This window comes from Cloeon dipterum, chromosome 4 (genome assembly GCF_949628265.1).
Source record: "Cloeon dipterum chromosome 4, ieCloDipt1.1, whole genome shotgun sequence".
NCBI classification, from domain to species: domain Eukaryota; kingdom Metazoa; phylum Arthropoda; class Insecta; order Ephemeroptera; family Baetidae; genus Cloeon; species Cloeon dipterum.
In genome coordinates this window covers 12,229,784-12,251,200 of record NC_088789.1, presented here as the reverse complement: position 1 = coordinate 12,251,200, position 21,417 = coordinate 12,229,784, and the positions used below count along the sequence as shown (strand labels likewise).

General features: G+C 37.9%; 1 protein-coding gene across 1 annotated transcript; it reads left to right on the top strand.

Moving 5' to 3' along the window:
- Positions 1-7,299: 7,299 nt before the first annotated feature.
- Positions 7,300-21,215, top strand: LOC135942680 (nose resistant to fluoxetine protein 6-like). The gene is made up of 13 exons (XM_065488940.1): positions 7,300-7,666; positions 15,701-15,936; positions 16,996-17,204; positions 17,822-17,904; positions 18,366-18,562; positions 18,672-18,829; positions 18,934-19,102; positions 19,162-19,355; positions 19,436-19,568; positions 19,620-19,809; positions 20,252-20,394; positions 20,447-20,555; positions 20,629-21,215. The coding sequence occupies exons 1-13, from the start codon at positions 7,360-7,362 to the stop codon at positions 20,736-20,738; spliced, it is 2,238 nt and encodes a 745-aa protein (XP_065345012.1). The 5' UTR covers positions 7,300-7,359; the 3' UTR covers positions 20,739-21,215.
- Positions 21,216-21,417: the final 202 nt, after the last annotated feature.

Genomic DNA, 21,417 nt, shown 5'->3' with positions numbered 1-21,417 from the left:
ATAAAGGAAGTTTCATCAGATTGACTGTGTACAGTAAAGCATAGCACGCAGAAAATATGAAATGTGCAATGGGCATAGTACTTCTAAAGAAAAGATGACTGCCTCGAGTGGACACTTCAAACAATGTTCGTATTTTCCAGAAAAAGCTTAACCACGTTAAGAAAAAAATATAATTACGTTCATCTCGTGACTCGAGCTACTGACAAATAATGAACAAGCAAATAGATGATTCATTCCCCTTCATTAAAATAAGGATGCGCTCTTTACTGAATATGTAAGGTGCAATTACTCTTTAAAAAAGGAATGAATTGCGAGACGGATGTACTAGCACTTCGCTTTAGAACCACAAGAATCGTTCTTTTTTCACCTTATTTTTTGCCTTGTTGCGCCTAAGCTGCAATAAGGGAAGTCCCCAGTCTCCCAAGTCTGCGGCCACTGGTGCCCACGTTCAGACAGCTTAATATAAAAGTAATATTTCTCTCACAGAAAGACCTAAGTGCGATGAATATTTTAAATTAGTGAAATCTGAGAATAGGATAAATGAATCCCCATAAAGTTTCATTTGTATTCGAAAAAAGTCACATAAATGCTTGCATTTATTCAGCTGCAGTGCAGATTGAATCGAAGGATACGCAGTTGAGAGCAGAGTTGTTTGTTGTTTTGCAGTCCAACTGCACTCGGAACTGAAAATGGAAATTACCGACGGAATGACGATTTACCAGTTTCTTCCCAGTGAGCGAAGGTAAACTGGACGCTCTGCATATTGAGTCAAGTTTTATCGCTCGAGAGCTGTATGGATCACAAAGAGCGTGTCGCCTGTAAGTGTAAACATGGCATTTCCTTTTATATATGTGTATATCATGATATTTTATATGATCGCTATAAGAAGATGTGTATATTGCAGCGGGGTCCACATTCGTGCGACGCGCAGGTATGGCGTCCGGTGGAGTATGGCGCGAAAAAACAGTCACGTGAACATGCGCGTACAGAACCAATATAGTTTTTTTTCAATATTGTGACATAATTTGCATTGCTTGTACTAATTGTGTCTTTTGGATCTTGACACTCGTACGGCAATCCAAAGAGAGCTTTTTGCTTTCCATATTCAGACGCCATCTTGGATCTGCGCAGTGGGAATCAATTTTATCGCACTCCCGCTGGTATATTGCGTAATAATATCCAAATTTGTTTCCACAGAATGATGGTCATGAACATAATAATAACAGTGTAATAATAATTACACTGAAATATATAAAATAAATAAATCTTAAATTTAGGATCAACTTAGCGCCTGCATGCAACCTAGTTCGCTTAAATTTTACCCAATTCACAGACAATTAATTTTCCAGCTGAGGAAACAAGAAAATGGCATGTTATAATGTTTTGAATGGTTATAGCCTCGAACATATGTGCTCTGAAAAATATTCCACGCATAAATCTCAAGTATGAATGGTTTTAATTACAAATTAAAATATCTCATGCATGTAATATTTTAAGGTTAGATCTTTTTGCATAATCAAGCGTAATCATTTTTTGCCATGTTCAGAGTCTGACTGGATGAAATGTTAGTAAAGTTGTTAAATTAACACGTTAATGTGAGAAAAGGCTGCTTGCTCCAATTTCGTTTAGCTAAGAATACAACAATCAATACTCCTGAGAAAATTCAAATATTGTGCCAAATGATCAAAAGTTACAATAAATTAAAAATTGGACAATATTTGCACTGATTGAGATAGTTAAAAATTTGTTAAGATCTCACGATCTCATATAAACACGAGCAGTCAAGAACACACGCAAACGTAAAGCATGGAAAGGTTGTCTGAGAGTGTTATGTCTGTGAGATCTATGTCCGATAAAATTACATTGCTCATTGAAACCAGTTTTCAACTTTGTGTACTTGAATGCAGAGTGCAGCAAAGTGCAATTACCCGTTCCTCCTTATCCAGCTGTGGGTTTTCAGTTGCAGGTGGCGCTACCGATCACTACTTGCAATTATTCTATATAGCCTCTATTAAAGCCAATATTAGCGATCGAAAAAAATTTGAGAGTCATGTTAGAACCATTTGCACTCAAACTAATTGGCAAAAAACTTGTAAAGAAAGTTGAATGTGCTCTAAAGATGTATGAGGATGCGAAAGTGGTGTAAAATCGATTTAAATGTATATTATCGGATATATTTTAAGTATGCTGTGGTAACTTGAAACCATGGTTTCCAAATTGCAGATTTAAATCAATGCTTCTCTTTGTTAACTTAAATTATTTTCTAAGAAATTCCAAATTTTTCTAATTTCTAATTTTTTTTTAGATTATTGCGAAACAAATAATTAGGTGTATATGTATGAAATTTTACTTGTTCCCTTTTTAGGCTAGCCAAGGTTGATGCTGGCACAGCTTTTTTGTAAATTAAATTTTAAATTTCTTTGATGTTTCTCGGTATTTGTGAATCATTTACATCTCATTGATACATTGAGCTGAAAAAGAAAAGGCCGTCATGATTATTCTTCCGCGGCAAATGCAGCGAGTGCTGTCATTAAGGGGTAATTATAAGGAAGTGCATCGGTGCTGTTTGATTGTTTGTTAGAAATGTGTAACAAGAGAGATTGAAAGTTGTCTCGGCGGCGACGGACAAGCAGTGCAAGTGATAAATTCAACGAGTGCAGCGGCTCTCTGCTCTCACAGATAGGAAAATCTGCTCATTGCGACACCTTACTCACTCAACTGACTTAAGAGCGGCGTATTCAGAGCTAACTAACGGTACATGCACACCGAGTTGACGAGTTTGTCGGCTACTCGACAGCGGCTAATGAATTGCGAGGTTATGCAATAACGCTCATTCACTCTGAGCGGAGAAAATTGATTCTGCGCGCGCGAGTGCAGCCCAGCATCACGGCAGCAAGCACAATGCATTACGATTTTCTTGGTCCTGCTTTTACTAGATTGACATAATATAAATCGTGCGTAGCGCTGTTATTTTGACGGTGCTTTCTTATTAAGTTTGGGAACAGCAGCTGAAAATATGCTTTCTCAATTACGCACATATTCACCAACTCTGTTTACACATTTAATAATTTAGAAGAAGAAGAATTATAAAAATTGAAGCAATTTGGCATCAAAATGCGATTTAAATCTCTGTTTGAAGTTCATGTAATTATCACCAATATAAGTTAAAAGTCTGGCCTTCATTTTAAAAATAAATTTATTCCTATACGGGTTTTAATTGTTCCAGTTTTGTAAGAATCATTGGAACTAAAAATTATTCCAACGTTTGATTTGATGATCCCAAAATTGTATCAACGTGGATTTGTGAGATAAATCATAAAATCTTAAAAAATCCAACATCAAAACGGCACTTTAAAAGAAAGAATTTAACTGTAAAACTTAGCATTCCGCAATTCATTGAGTAATTCAAGTTAGTCTGGCGGGCACTTGCCCAAAAAAGTATTTTTGTTTGTTTATTATATATAGTGATCCGAAAAAGGAATTAGCCGCTCCATTGGCTGGGGGCACGCGTATGCGAGTATTTTCAAGAATACCTTAATGCGCGCGCGTGTGTAAGTGTGTGTGCTAATAATTGGGCCATGACGTTAGTTTTGTTTTCTGGGCTGCGGGCTGGTGTTACCGGGTCATTTCGCCCAAGACATAATGCGGTTGCCGCTGCTTCTTACATAATTGAGCCGCTCGATGGTTCGCCCGCTCGCTGTTGGCTTCGCAAGAGAGCAAATATTCCAGCGAGCGACTCGCGCAAACAGCATCCAAACTGGTTTCTTGCTACGGTGCCGTTTGGGACCACTTTCCCAATGAATAGTATTTAACAATCAAACCCTACTGCTGCGAGCCAAATGTCTGTTTAGTTAAGCAAGGGCTGAGATATTTCCCGTAAAACTGACGATAGCTGCTACTAATTTTATGATTTAACAAAATCAAGAAAAAATAATAGTTATCCGAACAATCATATATCATATATTAAAGATCAAAAGCGATCGGTATTTAATGTGTCTCTATTTCTGGCGCCAAATGAGGAAATAGATCTAATTTTGGATCATGAATTATGTTGTGCATAGCATCGTGAAGGTTTCAAGGTTGTTTCTGTTCTATTCAAAATACCGTTTTAATGATCTCACTTAACTAGCGTTGCATAAATAATTTTTTTCTAGTAACAAAAAAAGATCAAATAAAGAACAAACAGAATAATTTTTTCACAAAGTACAGCTACATGAAATTTTTGCTCATTTACTCAGGGTGGCATATTTCTCAAGCCTTGAGCTCTGGTGGTAGGCTATTCCGTCATGTGCCCTCACTCTAAAAGAAATCAATGACAAAATTTAAATTAACACTCCTCAATGAAAGAAATATTTTAGTAAATGTTATACATGTGCATGTGTTCTGGCACTTACATCACTTAAACCAACGCACTCGTCACTCCAATATTATTTGTAGGCATGAAAACAGTAAACATGTTTTTTTTTTGCAATAATTCATTTGAATATCATCAACTTGGCTGAATCATTCGAGTCTGCTTAGAGCAAAAAAGACATAATAACTTACATGTCGAAAGAGAATTGGTTATTGTAATTCATCTTAGTATTTAACGATTGCGAACGAAAAAATTGATTGATTCTGGCAATGTGGCAAATGTTTCTTTGTTATCTGCATTTTTTAGATTGTTTATATGGAACAGAAAAAACACTGGTGTGATGGTCCAAACAACGATAACATAAAAATATCTAATAAGCTACAAGCTACAGAGAAGATTTATAACTATATTTTTTATTGACAGGCTCGTTTCATCATTGTCTTTTCGTTTATAGGAAGTTGAGTTGAATCATTGACGAGTGATTAAAAGTGTTATTAAAGGCGTATCGTCAATAAGGTTGCAGGTTCGTCTGACAGTTAACGTGTTGAGATTCATTGTGTTTTACGCGTTGGCCTTCAATTTATTTTGACGCCTTCTGCATCACTGCATCACCTGGATTCCCTCTTATAAAGTTTTCCTTCTTGCAAACTAAAAGCGCATGTCTAGAAAATTCCAATGACTGTGCGAAAGGAATTGGCGAAAAGAGAAGTCTACACAATGCAAAAGAAGAGGATTTTCCATCTCAAGCGTTTACTCAGCGCACCATTTTTTGTCAAGCAGCATTGCGCTAGTAGGAAGTGCATAGCATGAGTCGAATGCATTTCTGCTGATCAATCCGTGCAACTCATCACAAAGCGAGCAGAAAAGACCTGAGGCTTGCATTTATTAAATCACCTCACTATCGCGCGCCTTTGTTAGTTTAGTTTACGATTTTAATTGCTTGATAAGCATTGATTTTACATGCTGGCATCATTCTAACTTCAAGAGGATTTTGAGCGATTATTGCTAAACCCCATCTGCGCAGTTCAAGAGAGTTGTTATTCATTTGTACCATTGCAGGCAGTTTTAATAAATCTGAAAATAATGTTAAGATATATACATTGAACTTGGATGGATTGACAGATATCATAAATCATTTGTTTAAATGTGTCATAGTAATTTGTAATAATCAAATTTCATGCAAATTTAATAGGATTGTCCTGGGCATTGTGAGGTATTTGACCACTGCTAATCCTACACAAACAAACCTTTAACCTAAAAACTTGTATTTTTCTTTCTATAATTTACCTACTTTAGGTGAAAGTGGACTTCTTTTCTGCTCCATTTACCCAATAGAAAAAAATAAGAGTGAAAAATCACGTTTATTGACTCGGTTAAGTCTTATTAACAGTCAATTTTAGTCTCTTTAGTTCCAAAAACCACTAAACACAATCGCGGTGGAAAAATCTTCTTTTGGAAAATTTCATTGGCAATCTAAACCAATTTAAAGAGACTAATTCTTTATCAGCGGTTTACCATGCCGCGCGTGGTTGCAGCTCCTGTGCGAGCGAGTAAGACTAGGACCACTGCCCTTGCGTCGAAATCAAGGTCGCAGCTAAAGCATGTAGAATGAAAAGCAACTCACACCTCAGTCAGGGGACGTTAACATAATATAATGTGTTGGCGAAAACCTTCAAAGATTTCAGTAGAGGAGTCTGGCAAATTCACTCGTGTCACCCTGAAGACACGTGTGATCCAAAAATGTATTTAGAAACACGAAAGAAGAAAACAGATATTGGCGTAAACAATTTTTTGCTCAAAATATTTATCCTGCAACATCTAAACGATTCCGGTTAAAGGGACGGAAAAATTATTGGAAATGAGTGTGGTTTTTTAGAAAGTCTAAGGTGCCAAAACAAGTGCAACATTCTGTTAATTTGATAGTAGGTTACTGAAATGCTAACCGGAGGGCAGAGTTAATTAGTGATCTCTTAAACAGCGATGAAATTTTGTATCAATTTAATCCAACGTCATCATGATGATGAGAAATTGTTTATGAAGAAACTGAAACCCAAAAGAACGAAGGCTAACTTTCTGTGCATTTTCAAAACCTCAACTTAATAAAATACTTATATAGTTCATTAAATACTGTATATGAACATCGATCTAAGTGTAGGAGCACAAATCAGTGTTTAATGATTTTTTAAAAACATTTTTTTCTACCACTGCAACTTTAAAAAAAAGGTGAATGAAGCAATTAAATTCAATTCCCCTAATTTTTATGTAATTTTCCTTATGGCAAAAAGTATTTACGCTTTGAGCTAACTAACCCTTTCACGGGCTTAATGAATGTATTAAAATATAATTCATCTTAGAGGCGGGAACAATATTTAAAAAGCTTTTTTTTTAAATGGATCAGATGTTGGCACACCTCAACGTCGTCTTAAACGCTCGTTTTGAAAATGTTCAATTTGTTTACAGAGGTCAACGAATATAATAAAATACACCGAAATTTTGCTATGGACCGCTAAAATGTTATTCTGAACAGCTGCAGGAAAACTGTTGATTTCAGCTAAATTTTCTACCTTTAAATAATTAATTCATATTCAAAATTTAAATCTTAAATAATAAGTGACTTCATGCACTGTGTCGCAGTAAAGGTTTCCCAATTTCCTGGTAAAAAAACGGTCATGAGAATGCTATATAAAAATTTCCTTAAGCGTAAAAGTTCTTCTTGGAACGAAAATGCTTAAAAATTTACGCCAAACGTACAAATAAAAATCGTAAACAAACATTCAAGCGCTAATTGGATTTTTTGGCAATGATCTGACGTTGGCTGGAGAGGTTGGATGGGCCCGGCAGGTGCGTTTGAATGCCCCTTCCCTGTGACATTGCACAGCATCAAAGCAGGAGACAGGACCCGGCGACTGCCGCTTTCACCTCGTGGAGAGTGGGGCGGCGAGGGTTCCTTCGGCCACAACACTTAGTGATGTGAACTCGCAGCGGTTGGACCTGCTAACTGAACGATGGCCCAAAACAAATCTGCTCTGAGTCTCCTGTGCCTGTTGGCGTTCGTGTCTGGACACTGGGCCACTGAGGCCGTGCCCGACCGAACAGATTCTGTGATTTTCAGTCCGCAACCTTTGGCGCGCACCAAGGCTGTGCCGCTGGTGCAGTCACGAGGGGATGTCCCGGAGCACGACGGCTTCGACTTCGCCAGTGTCGTGTCCAGGTTCCTACCCACGTCCTCAAAGATTAAAAATGATGCCTGCAGACAGGACAGTCTGGCCGTGTTGGAGGCCCTGAAAACACTGCAGCCGTGGGCGCTTCAGAGTGAGTTCATTGTTGTTTTTATTTGTTTTGAGCCCCGCCGCTTGCCATAATTCTATCAAATTAGAAAGAAATCGGCTGCGGAAACGATCTTTGCAGTCACTGTAGGATAGGGTTGCTATCTCCAAATATGAAAATTTCCAAAACATTTTACTTTGAAGAGGATTTGTCACAATATATTTTCAAAAAGAGGAAAGGAAATTAAAAAAAGGAATGATGGGGTGCTTGTCATATAATTTTTTTTTGTTAAGTTCTGGATGTGGATGTATGGGGCACAGTTGCCCTGCTGATCCGTAATAAACCAAATTTGAATCTAATTTGAGGTGCGTTTTGTTTTCTAAAAAGCAGGAAATATTTTTGTCTCCATTCTTTTATAAATAAATGTTTACTTTCACTCTTTAAAAATTATCAGGGATGTTGAGTAATCTATTAATACTGTGAATGCATCGTCGTTGTGGAAAATTTGATGACCTTGCGTGAGCAAGTCAAAAACAAAATTTGCTTGCCTTTGCAAAAAGAACTTCTCCTTCGCTTTAAGCTATGACATTGCGTCCAACAACTTTGCAAATGACTCAATATTTTAGAATCTCACTCTCGTCAATTTTTACTGTGAGTCAATCTCAATAAGCAAAATTGAATTCAATAAAAAATTTTAACCATACAAAATGCTGAAAATGCTCGTGGGATTTTAATAATTAATGTTAATCAGATCTCATTAAAATAATTTGACACAATTCAGACAGTCTTTGCATTCTATTTTCCTCAGATAAATAGTAAAATTGAAAAAAATAGTTTCAAGATGCAAGTCAAACTTTGTCAATTCCATTGTCCAATCATTCGTGGATCCACCACTAACTCATGGGAGGGATCAGCAATCGCTACAGGCACACAAATTCTTCTTCAAAACTTTCTAATCCAGTATGAATGAAATTATTTGATGCTGAGGAGACTGTTGTGATTTATTTAACTTTTACTGCGCGACTCACTATCAACTTTTTAATATCGTATGGTCGTAAATTAACGAAATATCATACCATAAGATCAACCTGTTTGAGACGTAATTTTGACTACAAAGTTGGTGTGGAAATTCCAAACATTTCCTACAAATAATTTATAATATAACTAAACTCGCAGCTCAATCAGGGCATCCATAAATTTTTAGCGTTTCTCAAATATCGACTCAGGTTTCTTTCATTATGTAAATCTGAGCTAATTTCAAGGGTTACAACACCAATCAAAGTTTTTTATACTTTATTTTAGGTTTCCATGTGTCATATAGAGATTTTATCTTCTCCGCATTAGGCAAAAATATATTATAAAAACGGTCATTTCTATAGTTCTTTCTGGCTTTTATCCCAATATTTGTTTTCACAGGAACCTTTGATAACAAATTGACTTTTGAAAAAAAGACGTTATTCTAAATATCCATATCCGCAAAAAATTGTCAAAAATAATCATCAACGCATTCCATGTACAATATAAACGAGCGCGCTTTTGTCAGTTTTTGCGTCATAATAAGAGAAACCTTAACGACTTTCGATATTGCCTTAAATGCACCTTGTCAAATAAATAGGAGGAAAGCAGGGTAATGTGGAAGGGAGAATCAAGCAATTTTTAAGAACAATTAACAGTAATTGCACCCTCGTAAACTATATTGCCGGTGTTAAAAGCGGAGCTTCCTCAAAGGCAATCACGCACAAACCAGAACTTTTAAGTGTCAATCAAAGATATAATGAATTAGAGTCTAGCCATATAAAGCCAGACCGCCAAACCGAGTGGCTGGGGTAGATATGTAAAAAACACATCGATGCTCGTTAAGCAGAACAAACTCAAGAGGTGTGCAATAAGAAAATCTAGGATATGTTGGCACACTCAAGCCCGAAAACCTGAAGGTTATTCTATTTGTGTAAAAAATTAAGTAAAACGGGATGGTTAAAAACCACCTTGAAACTAGCAAACTATCTATGAGTCTCCTAGTCAAAAGGTGTCGTCAAAATTGAAGCATGCAGTAGAAAGTGAGTTAATTTCATGCATCAAGCGTTACACTCTATTACGCGCGCCGACAGACGATCACGTAACATTCACGCAGCTGACAATTAAATAATGCTGGCGAAACGGTGCCGCATGGCCGGTTGGCTCAGTTTCAGCAGAATTCGGGGTCGTTTTTGAACTAACTGCGCGCGAAATTATGTAATTTCGGGCAGTAGAGATGCGCGAGAGGTGGGTACAGAGCGGAGAAGAGCATATTTGACCTGGTGGACTGGAATTTGAGAGCCTCACGCGCTGCGTGTGCGATCCAAACACGTCTTGTTAGTGCGCGGGACGCGTTATTGTTGGTCGGACAAAAATATTGCTCCTATTTCGAAAGAGACTGTGACGAGTAAGATTTCCGCACGCTTCCTGGTGGTCATTGTGGTGATTTTTCACTTTTTTTCCATTAGTTGCTGTTTTCCTTCTGTGCACGGGCTTCCCTATTCATCACCGCGTTAATATAATATAGCATGCATCAGCATCAGTACCGTTGCCGAATGAGCAAATCGTGATAGAGCTAAGAAAAAAGTATACATCTTCAGATATTGGCACAGAAATTGTGAAGTACGTCATAATGTAAGTTTTTGTACGCACAGAGAGCAAAAAATTAAACCTTTAATAAAGGTAATTGTAGAATACCTTTAGAAGACATTTTTTTAAATAAAAGATGCTATTATTTTGTAAAACGGATATAAGAACCAAAAACTAAAACACAGCAGTGCCATCAAACTAAACATTACAAATAATTGCTTTAGTATAGGTGTTTATTTCAAAATAGCAGTGTAAAATTTTACACACGCTTTGTTTTAGATTGGCTTTGACTCATTATTCTTACAGCAGGATAATTTTGTTTAGTAAAGGCCTTTCACGATGCCGTATCTGAAGCTGTTTACCTAGTATTTTCACATCATGCACCTGCGGGGTATTTCAAATAGTGCATTTTTGGTGCATTCACAGATAATTTTAACATCACTGACCACTCGCTGTTTAAAAAAATATAATATATTTATGATATTTACGATGGTGCTTAATTAAAATAGGGCGATTGCAAGAGAGAAAAGATATTCTAAAAATTCAAAATAAATTCTTATCTGAGTGAATGATTTACGTACCAAATTCAGCCTAAAGACAACAAATAAAATCAACGATTTTCAAAGTAATCAAAGTAAAGCTATTTTTTAAATATAGTTTTTTGAGTAAATGATCAGTATAAAATTTGGATTACATTACAAGCCCTGCAGAACCATAATAAAGATCATCTGAAACTAAAAGCAGTGCGGCAGTAACTTTCATTTCTAACGAATATGGCCAATTTCAATATGATTAGCTTGGAAGTGAACAAAGGCGAGCGCATGACTGTACAAAACCTTCAATCTCGTTGACTTTTGACGTCTTGATTCAAGCGCAACCGAATTCACCACGCCGGTAACAATGTTCACCATTGATGAAAAGGTCACAAAAATTAGCATCATCAGATTTCTAGGGTCGGAATCTGTCGAAACTATTGAGACGGTGTTTGTCATCGCGACCGTGTATTGGTCAATTTGCGGTTCCTTTGCTACTGGTTGGTCAAAGTGTGTGGTTTTCTTTTCTTAATAATCGGGTGGCGGCTCTAATTGAGACGGCCTTTCGCTCAATTTACGGTGCCTCGTGATTGGTAAGGGAAAGTGTTGGAAAAGCCCGAGTCACTCAAGAGTGCTGTTCTAAGCCCAGTCAAACATTGGAGAAACAAAGAGCTCATTCTGTACGATTTGGTTTAGAGATGAATTGATATTTTTACTTGCGTACCTTGAATTGATTTAATAGTTGTTGGTTGATTTGATTCATCTTATATTTTTAAAACTTGTTTGGCCCTCGGGTCTGTGTCCTTCCTGCAGTTTTATGTCTGTGTTCATTGTTAAAAAGGCATTATGTGCGCTTTTCTCATTGACGCGTGTCAATCACAAGGAAAGCAAAACTCTTCCTCGCCAGCGCAGAGAACAATATTGAATACAGAAGCGTGAATTCAGAAAGTAATATCTCTCGAGAGTGGCGTCTTGAGCATGCGATAGTAAAAAGAGAGTCGTATTCTCTCGCGTCTCGCACGTGGCATTGTGCGAACATAATGGCACTTCTTCTCACTCAGTCAGAGAGCGCGCTGACCTAGGTCAACGCCAAATGGCCGATTCTCAGTCGATTCGCGAGGCAAATAAACACGATCGGGCGACGCAGCACTGTGCGGTCACTCTAGTTTTATTGGCATTCTGGGCCAGATGGCCGCCGCTGGAAACAATTTTGGCTCACGGTAAAAATGAATAGGTCTAGAGGTGTTTCCGTTACTTAACCTTTATACAAACTGCTGTATTTTATGATAAATGAACCAGCTGTGAGTGTGTTTGGGTTGTTGAGGAAAATATGGGACGGAGGAAATGAACGCTGCTTGCATGAGTTACAAGTTAGAAATTGTCTCTTTCTCCATTTCCATATGATCACTTAATTATTTATTTAAGTCCAAGATATAGTTTTTTTCCTTTCTCCTGAGTTGAAGGTCTGAGAAACCTTCAAATAGATACTGCGAGGAAAGCAACTGAGAAATGAACGCTGCGTAAAATTGTGAAATTTAATATTGTGATTTACCTGATCCTATAAATAAATCCGTATTATCGAGGACACTAGAACACTCGATGTAAATAGAAAAAGCACATATATATTGAAATGTAAATTGAATATAGAAAACATTAATGCATCCAAACAAGACTAGCTCTCATGGTTAATCGATTAGCACTGTACACAATTGTAACAACTATACGTTTGTAAGTGCAAAATTCAAAATGGTTAGATTTTCTCTGTAACTAGGAAGTGCATTGCTTACTTATCTCTGCTAATTTACAACTACATGTGGTAGCAGCAGACAAATTAAGTGGAGATAGTGATGAAAAGAGAGAAAGCCATTGACTCTGCGCCGCTCGGTTTCATAAATAGAAATTGTAATTGAGCAATTTGGATGCAGAGATTTACTCTACAGCTGCACTGCGAGTTCGCAGCCGAGGAAAACTCGCCAACTGCAACCGCACTCTGGACCGCAATCGCACGAGACACGTGCAAAAAAACGTCGTCAAGCAGCAAAGTTAGCACGCTGCGGCTGCGATTAAAAATCGTTTTGGGAAGCACCAGGAAAGTCGTCTGGCGCCTGATTCATCTCGAGGCATTTTTTGGGTCATCGGATCTAATTCATCATGACAGGGTCTGCGCATCCGCCTCGTTTGATTTTTACGCACACTCAGCTGATTGCCGCGGATAATTGGTCCAGCAGAAGATTTGTGTAGAAAGTGGTCCCTCGAGTGGAGAAGACTGCAAAAATCCCGAGTGACGTATTTTCGCGGCACATCGATGCCTGACCAACATTAATTCTGCGAAAGTCCACCGACCAATGATCCTGTTAGTTTTTGGCATGATGCTTGCCCGAGCACGTATCACGCTCGCTTTATGTATTGTGGGCATTTCTGAGAGAAATTTAAAATGTACTGACATACGCGCGCGCGGTGCAATAGCCGCTGCGATGTATTTTTAACGCAAATCCCTCCGAGTTAAAAGTTTTTATGGTGTTAAGCGTGAAAGCTGTAGATCGTTGTGAGCATTTGGTTAAAACCGGATGCACATAACACAATGTTAAAGCGTGGCTTTCCTTTAACCTTGCGCATACAATCAATCACACTGCTATAAAAAAGTTGCGATTATTTGTACTAGTTTTTTTCGTGATTCAAAACACTGGCTTCATCGGAACATTATTTAAACAAAATTGTGACAAAAATTTTCAAATTAATTTAACTTGAAAATCATCTCCTGCATTAAATAGTCAAAAATCTGTCCCAACAGAGAGAAACTCCGAAAGCAAGTAATAGGGAATCGGCGTCCTAGCAGTCGCGTTTGAACTTACTATTGGAAGTGAAATTTTAAAATCCCTTTAACCAGCAAATACCTAGCGTTTCACCTTTCTACATGTTATGTGCAGAAAGAAGAAGTCTCGATCCCCCTTCGAAATAAAAAAAAAGGAAATTTTATCAATATTTCCGCAAAATGGAAGTAGAAATGCACTTGAACTTCACACAGACCGTTTTTTTTTCACTAAAACGGTCAATTCTTATCAAGATCAATGTATCCTGAGGTGAATCTCCTCGAGAAACGAGTGCCGCTTAAGTGCGCCCAGGACGTACGCGTGGTCTAGCTTGCGTCGGTTTTGGTGTGCCGGCTTTACAGAGTCAGGGTCACAATGATGAAGCCGCCGCACACGCGCGCGCGGCGCACAGGTAACACATGCAGTTGCCATTTGCCGCGGAGCGAGGCGGTCGAGAGCACTTTCACTTTCCTCAGACACACTGGGTCACTTCCTCCTGCACTCTACCGCGACACCCAAATACGGCGTGTGGCTTGCTAGCATTATTATGCATTAATTGACGGTTTAAATCGGACGATGGAATCCGCGCAGCGGCGTGTGACACGCTGCGAACATTAATGATTGTTGCTGCAAGCCCTGTGATCTCTTTTCAAAATTACCATGTCAGAATTTCTTCTTGTTGCTCGGCCTGGCACGTTGAACCCGCTAATTATTTATGCTTTCGAAATGTTGCCAAAGTTTGCGTGTGAACATCTCTCGCCTCTGACCTCGAAAATATTGCATTTTTGTTGTTTCACGGAGCATCTTAATATAGACTTGATAATATACACTGAATAAAAAAGGTGTAAATTTTTACATGTTGCAACCCCTTTCAGTGAGGAAAGATGTTTACATAAAAAAGTGTTGTAATTTTTACAACCTATAGCAATACAATGTGAGTGCGTGCATTTGAAAACTAAGAAAATAAAAGTTTTATATAAACGAAATCAATGGAAATTATTTATTCGGTTGATTTAACCCAAAAGAGATCACGAGACTGAAATATGGAGCAGTGAATTTTTCAATCCAACTGTTCGGGTATTGAGCTGCAACTTCAGTGACCACACATACATTTCATGAGAAAGGCAATACGCTCCCACGCGAAGGAGTATGCGTTGGGAAATTGAGCTCGTCTATTTTACAAACAAAGTAAGCTGGTTTTCAGATTCAATGAGTAGTTTACATGCAAATTTTCAGTGATGCTTTGTAAGAAAAGCATTCATTATTTACAACACATATATTTTGCATATCATGTAAAATATTTTATTAGATTTTTTATAGATTGGAACTCGTACCTTGCTGAAGAAGGAGGTAAATTTATTCAAATCACGCGTTCAGCAGCGAGGATGAAAGTTTTATTGCTCTATCTTGACATAATCTCGACAAATCTTCTACAGCCGCTGTAATCATTAAAACTTTTTTTAGAAGCTTTAAAATTTAAAGAGGTGGTGAAATAATTTATAATGTTTTCTAGAAGTCAAAATTGACAAATATTAAGTTATAGTTGTGCACAGATGAGCGCAAGAATATTGCAGAAATCACGTCGGTATCCTTGCAGTCAAACATTTAAATTCTAAGAATTGTCAGACGGTAATTTTCTATTAGAAAATTGTACGTTGCACACACGCTACAAGCAAAGTTTGCAATTAGCGCCTTTTCTCTGTATATTTATGCAACTCTAACCTGGTGTTTAAAGTGAAACGGAGAAGAAAATATTGAGCCACCTATGTCAAACAATGAAGGAAAGCGCTTGTGAGCAGAACAATTTGGGTATTATTGCAAGGCCGCCCAGTACGTGAAAATCGACTTGCATGTGACCCAAATGACATAATGAATTTTTATTCATGCTAAGAAAGCACGATGTAAAAAGCCTTTACAGCAATGACTAGATGTACTATCTGGAATAAATATTCTTCAAATGTATGAAATCATTAAAAGACGTGAAAGGTTGCGTTTGTCTGAAGATGCAACCGCAAAACTAACTTTCACCAAAATTCTACATTTGGCTTGCCACAGCTCAACGGCACAAGCTGAAATTTTTACACTTGTCTTTTTAACGTCATTGATTAACGCTGTCAAATTTCTTTTCACAGTGGTGGACGCGACAGCAAAGTTGCCAGCCGGTCTGTTGCACGGCAACATCAAGAGCTACGGCCAATTTGATGAATGTCTGGAAGTCATCTCGAAAGGAAGAAGACAGTTCGTCGGCCAATATTGCTTGGCCAATGTGCACATCCAGGCCTTTGAAGAAGTCACAGACAGAATTTTGGAAGAGATCACTTTAGGACGCCGAGCGAATGAGATCACTTACAATCGCACCCACATGCCGGTGAGAATACACATGAAATCATAAGCAAACATCCTAATTGCTAAATTAATTTTTAAAACGAACATGTCTGTTAAAGGAAGCAAAGTGTGTGCCAGCTTTTTGTTTTAATTAATTTAAGAAAAGTGCACTTTATGGTTGACAAGCATATGGTACTGGCCATTAAAAGGTTGAAACTATGTTTTAAACGAAGGCATAAATAATGTTTAAGCGAGCACAACAACAATGCTGCAATGCTCTTGGGAGTATTGAGGAAAAACAAACACGAAACTTTGCTTTTTAAAAAAATTAACGTAAAGTCGAGGAAATGTACAGATTATTGAAATCAGTTATGAATCAGCGCTCGTGTGCAGTGCAAACATGAACAAAGTGAAAGATTTAGAGACGTTTCTTGACGTCTGTTTATCCAAAGCCGATAATGTGCTCGCACACCAATTGCCCAAGGGACCTTTCTCTGTTGGTTTTTCCCATCTTTACCTCGCTCACTGAAAAACCAATTAGCACACGAGTATGGCGATTTTTGTTTGACTTTGCAACATCCTGACATTTCTTATGTCAACTTTTGAAACACAATATCAAACACTTTTGAGGTCTTGAGAAATAATACGAAATAGAGCGTTTATTGGTTCTCGGGGGTTTCGCTGGAAACAGCAGAGGAAAAACGATAAACGGCCGAGTGAGCGGAGCGGGCGCTGGAGCAGAATTAGATGCTGCTCTTCGCCTTGAACTCGTAAAAAAGGAAAGTGCGGCGCGAAAACGCATCTGAACGGAGAGATTGTTGGTCTTGGCTCACACACGCGCGCCTTTGTCTGACAAGATTTCGATGAGATACACAATGGGTCGGGGCGAATTGTCCTTTGTTTTGCGGATTTACGAATCTTCAAGGTGACTCTTGCACTAATTTGCATATGTTAAAAGTGGCAAGTCACAGTACACAAATTAGCTCATAGCCGCACCAACGAGATTGAAGTAAACAAGAGCGAAATTCAACCTTGCTGCTAGCCAAACTTCATTAGAGCGACTCGCTAATGCAATTGCTGCAATGATTGTTCGTGATTTCAGGTGCCCGACTTGTTGCCTTCCATGGCTTTGATCCAATTCGCCAGCTGTATTCCTTCGTCCTGCACGCCTGAGGACGTACAAGTCACCCTGACCGACGCCATGCAGTGGGCGGTCAAACCCACAGGCATGAGAGCTTCCGTCCAGGTTTACCCTGAATCCTGCACGACCCTGAAATCGAATCCATTCACGAAGGGTGAAGTTGCAATGATGTAAGCCAAACTAGAACACTTAATAACAGTCTGACCTCAATAGCCTAGTTCAAAAAGATATATATGTGATTGAGAAACGGGGTTAATTACTGGAGAAAAATGACAACAAATAAATGGCAAGAGGCACACGAATTAAAAATCTACATGTTTAAATAATTAATTTTAAAGAAAACAAATTGCCGAACAAATTTATCCCAAAATATAAATATACAAGTGGTTAAAACATATTGCCTACAAATATTATAAATATATCATTGCGGGAAACATGCATGAGCGGAAGTGCTAACATAAAAAAATATTCACGCTGGCGTATATTATTTAACGTCTAATTTTATGGTTTTTGCATCCTCACCATCGGCAGTCTGTCTGTTCAAAGGTAGAAAGTTTTAAGTGCCAAAAAATCATTATGACAGCGATGAAATTTCTCTCCATGGGATCTAATATAATAACTGCCTTACGCGGATGGCTGTCAATAAAAATCAGCAACTTTCTTCCAAATTGCACGCGTCAGTAGTTTTTTCTTCAGCAAAAGAGGCATTGTACCGAGCCACGTCATCTCACGCATGTCAGAAAAAATAATAGTACCGAGAGTTATGCAATAAAATGTTCCTTTCTAGACTGGTCATCGTCATATTGCTGCTGCTCGTCTTCTTCAGCAGTGCCTATGACATAGCGGAGCTGAACTATGCTGAAAGTGAGAGTAAGTCTTATTCCCTTCTGTAATTATACACGGCAGCATGTATATACGTATACGTATTATTAGTTCTTAGCTCAGGTTAGAATGTGCATCACCGCATGCAGGTAATGCACAAGATTTATGTCTTTGCTCGAAGGCAATTATTGATTATTTGCAGCCCGACTCCTGTCGTTTGCATTTAATTTCTTTTCGGATTACTGTTTTTTCCTTCACACTTGAGCTGAGATAATTGCTACAAAATGACGAGTGCTAGCAACGAGGTTCATAAAATTGCCATTGCTCCGAGTTTCGCTCTCAGCGCGATCGATTGCACACGGCCTCTGAGAAAAGGATAAAATCTAGAACACCACTCATTGTCAAATCCTTGCGCTCACGCATGTTTATTGCAATGGCAGTACAGTTCAAAGAAATAAATCGCATTAAATTTTCAGCAAATATCAATGAAGTTAATTTACTAATTCCAGGTCCTATTGGGAAGGCTTTAGTGGCATTTTCTCTGCCGCGTAACTGGGAACGACTTTTTAAAGAGGACGTCGTTCAGCCAGGAGTGATTGGCTCGCTCGATGGAATCCGAGTATTCAGCACGCTCTGGGTTGTGATGACGCACAAAATTCTCTATTACGCCCAGGAACCATGGATTAACAAATTGCAACTTGTCGATGTGAGGAAATTTTCTAAAGTTAATTTTTAACCCTATGTTGTATACATTAATTGAATAAAATTAATTTTATTTTTTAATTGCTAAATAATAACTCCTGATTTTTTCACAGGCTTTAGCTAGCTTGATAAAAATGCCTCTGATCAACACTCTGCTGAACGTGGACACCTTCCTCCTGATCTCTGGTTTACTTAAAGCCTATCACTACTTAAGAGATCTCGAAAATAAACGGTTCAACTTCATCTCGTGCTACACTCGACGATACCTAAGGTAAATCTTGTTTCACATAGATATTTTACTCCCTCGATTGATTTGCTTTGGTTCCAACACATTTGTTAATTGCAATAATAGCTAATTTTATTTATATTCTACAGACTCACTCCTGCCTATATGGTTGTGCTCGGGTTTTATGCAACCCTTCTGGTCCGTCTGAGCAGTGGACCTGGCTGGAACAAGTTTGTAGAACAGCCAACAGATGCATGCAAAACCAACTGGTTCTATAACCTCATCTACCTCAATAACTATCTTGACAATGGCAACCAGGTAGTAAACTAAAAGACTGATTTAGTGTAATTATTTGCTAAATATTTTGATTGCTACAGTGCATGGTGCAAACTTGGTACCTGGCAATGGACTTCCAGCTATGTCTGTTGGCGCCATTGATTGTCTACCCTCTCTGGAGATGGCCCAACGTGGGAAAATTCATTTTCATCTCAGTTACCTTGCTCTCAGTTTCGATTCCATTCATAACCATCTACTGTGCCCGAGCTGTGCCATCCTACGTTCTGGGTGCTTCGTGAGTTAAATCAAATGACGCAAATTGAAACTTGTCTTTATACTCAGAACAATTAACAAATTTGTGTTTTTGAATTTCAGTGACTCTAGCATTCAGTGGTATATGCAAAACATCTACTTCATCACCCACCAAAGAGCCAGTCCGTACATCATTGGTCTTGCCCTCGGCTACATTTTCTACAGGATGAACACCACCAAAGTGAAGCTGACAAAGGCAATAAAAGCGTATTTATATTTTGGACGTGTCTAAAGAACCCAAAATTAGGTCACAGTGGCTGCTGGCTGGGCACTTTCCATGGCTGTCCTATATGCTGTGGTCTTTGGGTCGTTTGACATATTCCAGTATGGGCATGAGTACGACCCAATGGAGTCTGCCATTTACGGCGCCCTTCACCGTCCTGCATGGGCTCTAGCGGTTGCCTGGATCATTTTTGCTTGTAATTGCGGCTATGGAGGTATGTGTTATTAAAAAATTGCTTATTTTATTGATACACATATATGTCATATTGATGAGGCCTCAAATCAAACGCCATTTAAAAACGAATTAAAAAAATAAAATTACGCTTATAGTAATATCTTCTTTTCATAACAGATACCATTTATCTTATATAAATTTCAAATATTATTTTGTCATGTTGGGTCCTAGCAACCACTTTTTTTATTTATAATTTTTATAATTAAAATGGATCTGAAATTAAAAACTCGATGAAAGCATAATTAAGAACGAGAATTCAACTCGTCACAGTTGTTAAATTTATCAGCCTATTTATGTTATTTCAAAATGAATTTGCGGCTATTATTATTTCTTATTTTACTTATTTATTTATTAATTCCTCTACCATCATATTATACCTAATTTGTGTCACTTAAAAAAATTTATACATACTAATATTTCAGGTTGGATCACCACTTTCCTCTCTGCAAGAGCGTTCCAGCCACTCAGCAAACTTTCCTACTCTATTTTCTTGACCCACTACATTGTTCTCATGGTGAACACGGGAAGAATGCGCACTGCTGTTTATGTTGATGAATATACATTAGTATGATTTAAAAAAATTATTTTGTTTCGATGACTTAAGTACAACATTGCAGGTGCACCAATACCTTGGGGATATTTTCCTCGTTTTTGGAGTTTCTATGATTCTCTATCTCTTTGTGGAAGCACCCCTATTTGAGCTGGCGAAGCTTTGCTTTGGCAAAAGTATGTGATTCGTCTACGAAATTGAAAAATATTTAAATGTATCTGAAACATACTAAACATTAATATTTTGCAGAAAAGGGTGGCAACAAGCCTTCCGCCATCAAAATCGAGCTTGACACCGTCCATGTGGCCAAGACTGACAGCCAACTGACCAGATTGGCCTCAGCAGTAGAAAAACCCTAAGAATTTGTGTAGAACCGAAGACTTTTTTTCTTAAATTATTCTAAGCTGTGCCTACTGTCTACTGTGAAATCTGAGTGTGCCTGATGTTCAAGATTCAACTTACTTCTATAGTGCTGATTTATTTGGAAAATGGAACCAAACTTATCTAAATTTGACGCTCGTACAGCTCACTGAGCGATGAAAATTAAAGTGATCAATCCTCATCCCCAGCTAGTAGTGTGTAAATAATGTACATATAAAAGCTTAGACATTTTATCTTAACGAATGCCACGATTTTGCCTGTCTACCATTGTGATACAAGGGGGCGAAAGTTTGCCTCTATTTAAGTTAGGTTAGATCTGAAACTCGAATAAAAAAGCTTCAGTTGTCAGTGATTCATTTCCTGGATCGGTTTTTGAAATTTGTAGCGATGTTTATGCTTGTGATTACAAACGTTGATCTTGCATATTTGCAAATAAACCGGCCAAGTTTTACCAACAGTAGCTAATTATTTGCAATAAAAACCTTTAGAAATTTGAACTGCTCATCCATAAAGCAAGATTAAAGTACGTATTGTGACATAATCTGTTTTATATAATTCAATATTAAAGACACTTTCCCTAAAAAAATTGCGAGGCAAGTCCAAAGTTCGAATTCCATTTTTACCAACCCATCTCTGTGTAGTCAAGATTTTTTTACG

Coding starts and splice junctions, on each gene's coding strand:
- LOC135942680 (XM_065488940.1), top strand. CDS start 7,360: ATGGCCCAAAACAAATCTGCTCTGAGTCTCCTGTGCCTGTTGGCGTTC. Junction 7,667..15,700: donor GCAGCCGTGGGCGCTTCAGA/GTGAGTTCATTG, acceptor TTCTTTTCACAG/TGGTGGACGCGACAGCAAAG. Junction 20,556..20,628: donor GAAGCTTTGCTTTGGCAAAA/GTATGTGATTCG, acceptor AATATTTTGCAG/AAAAGGGTGGCAACAAGCCT.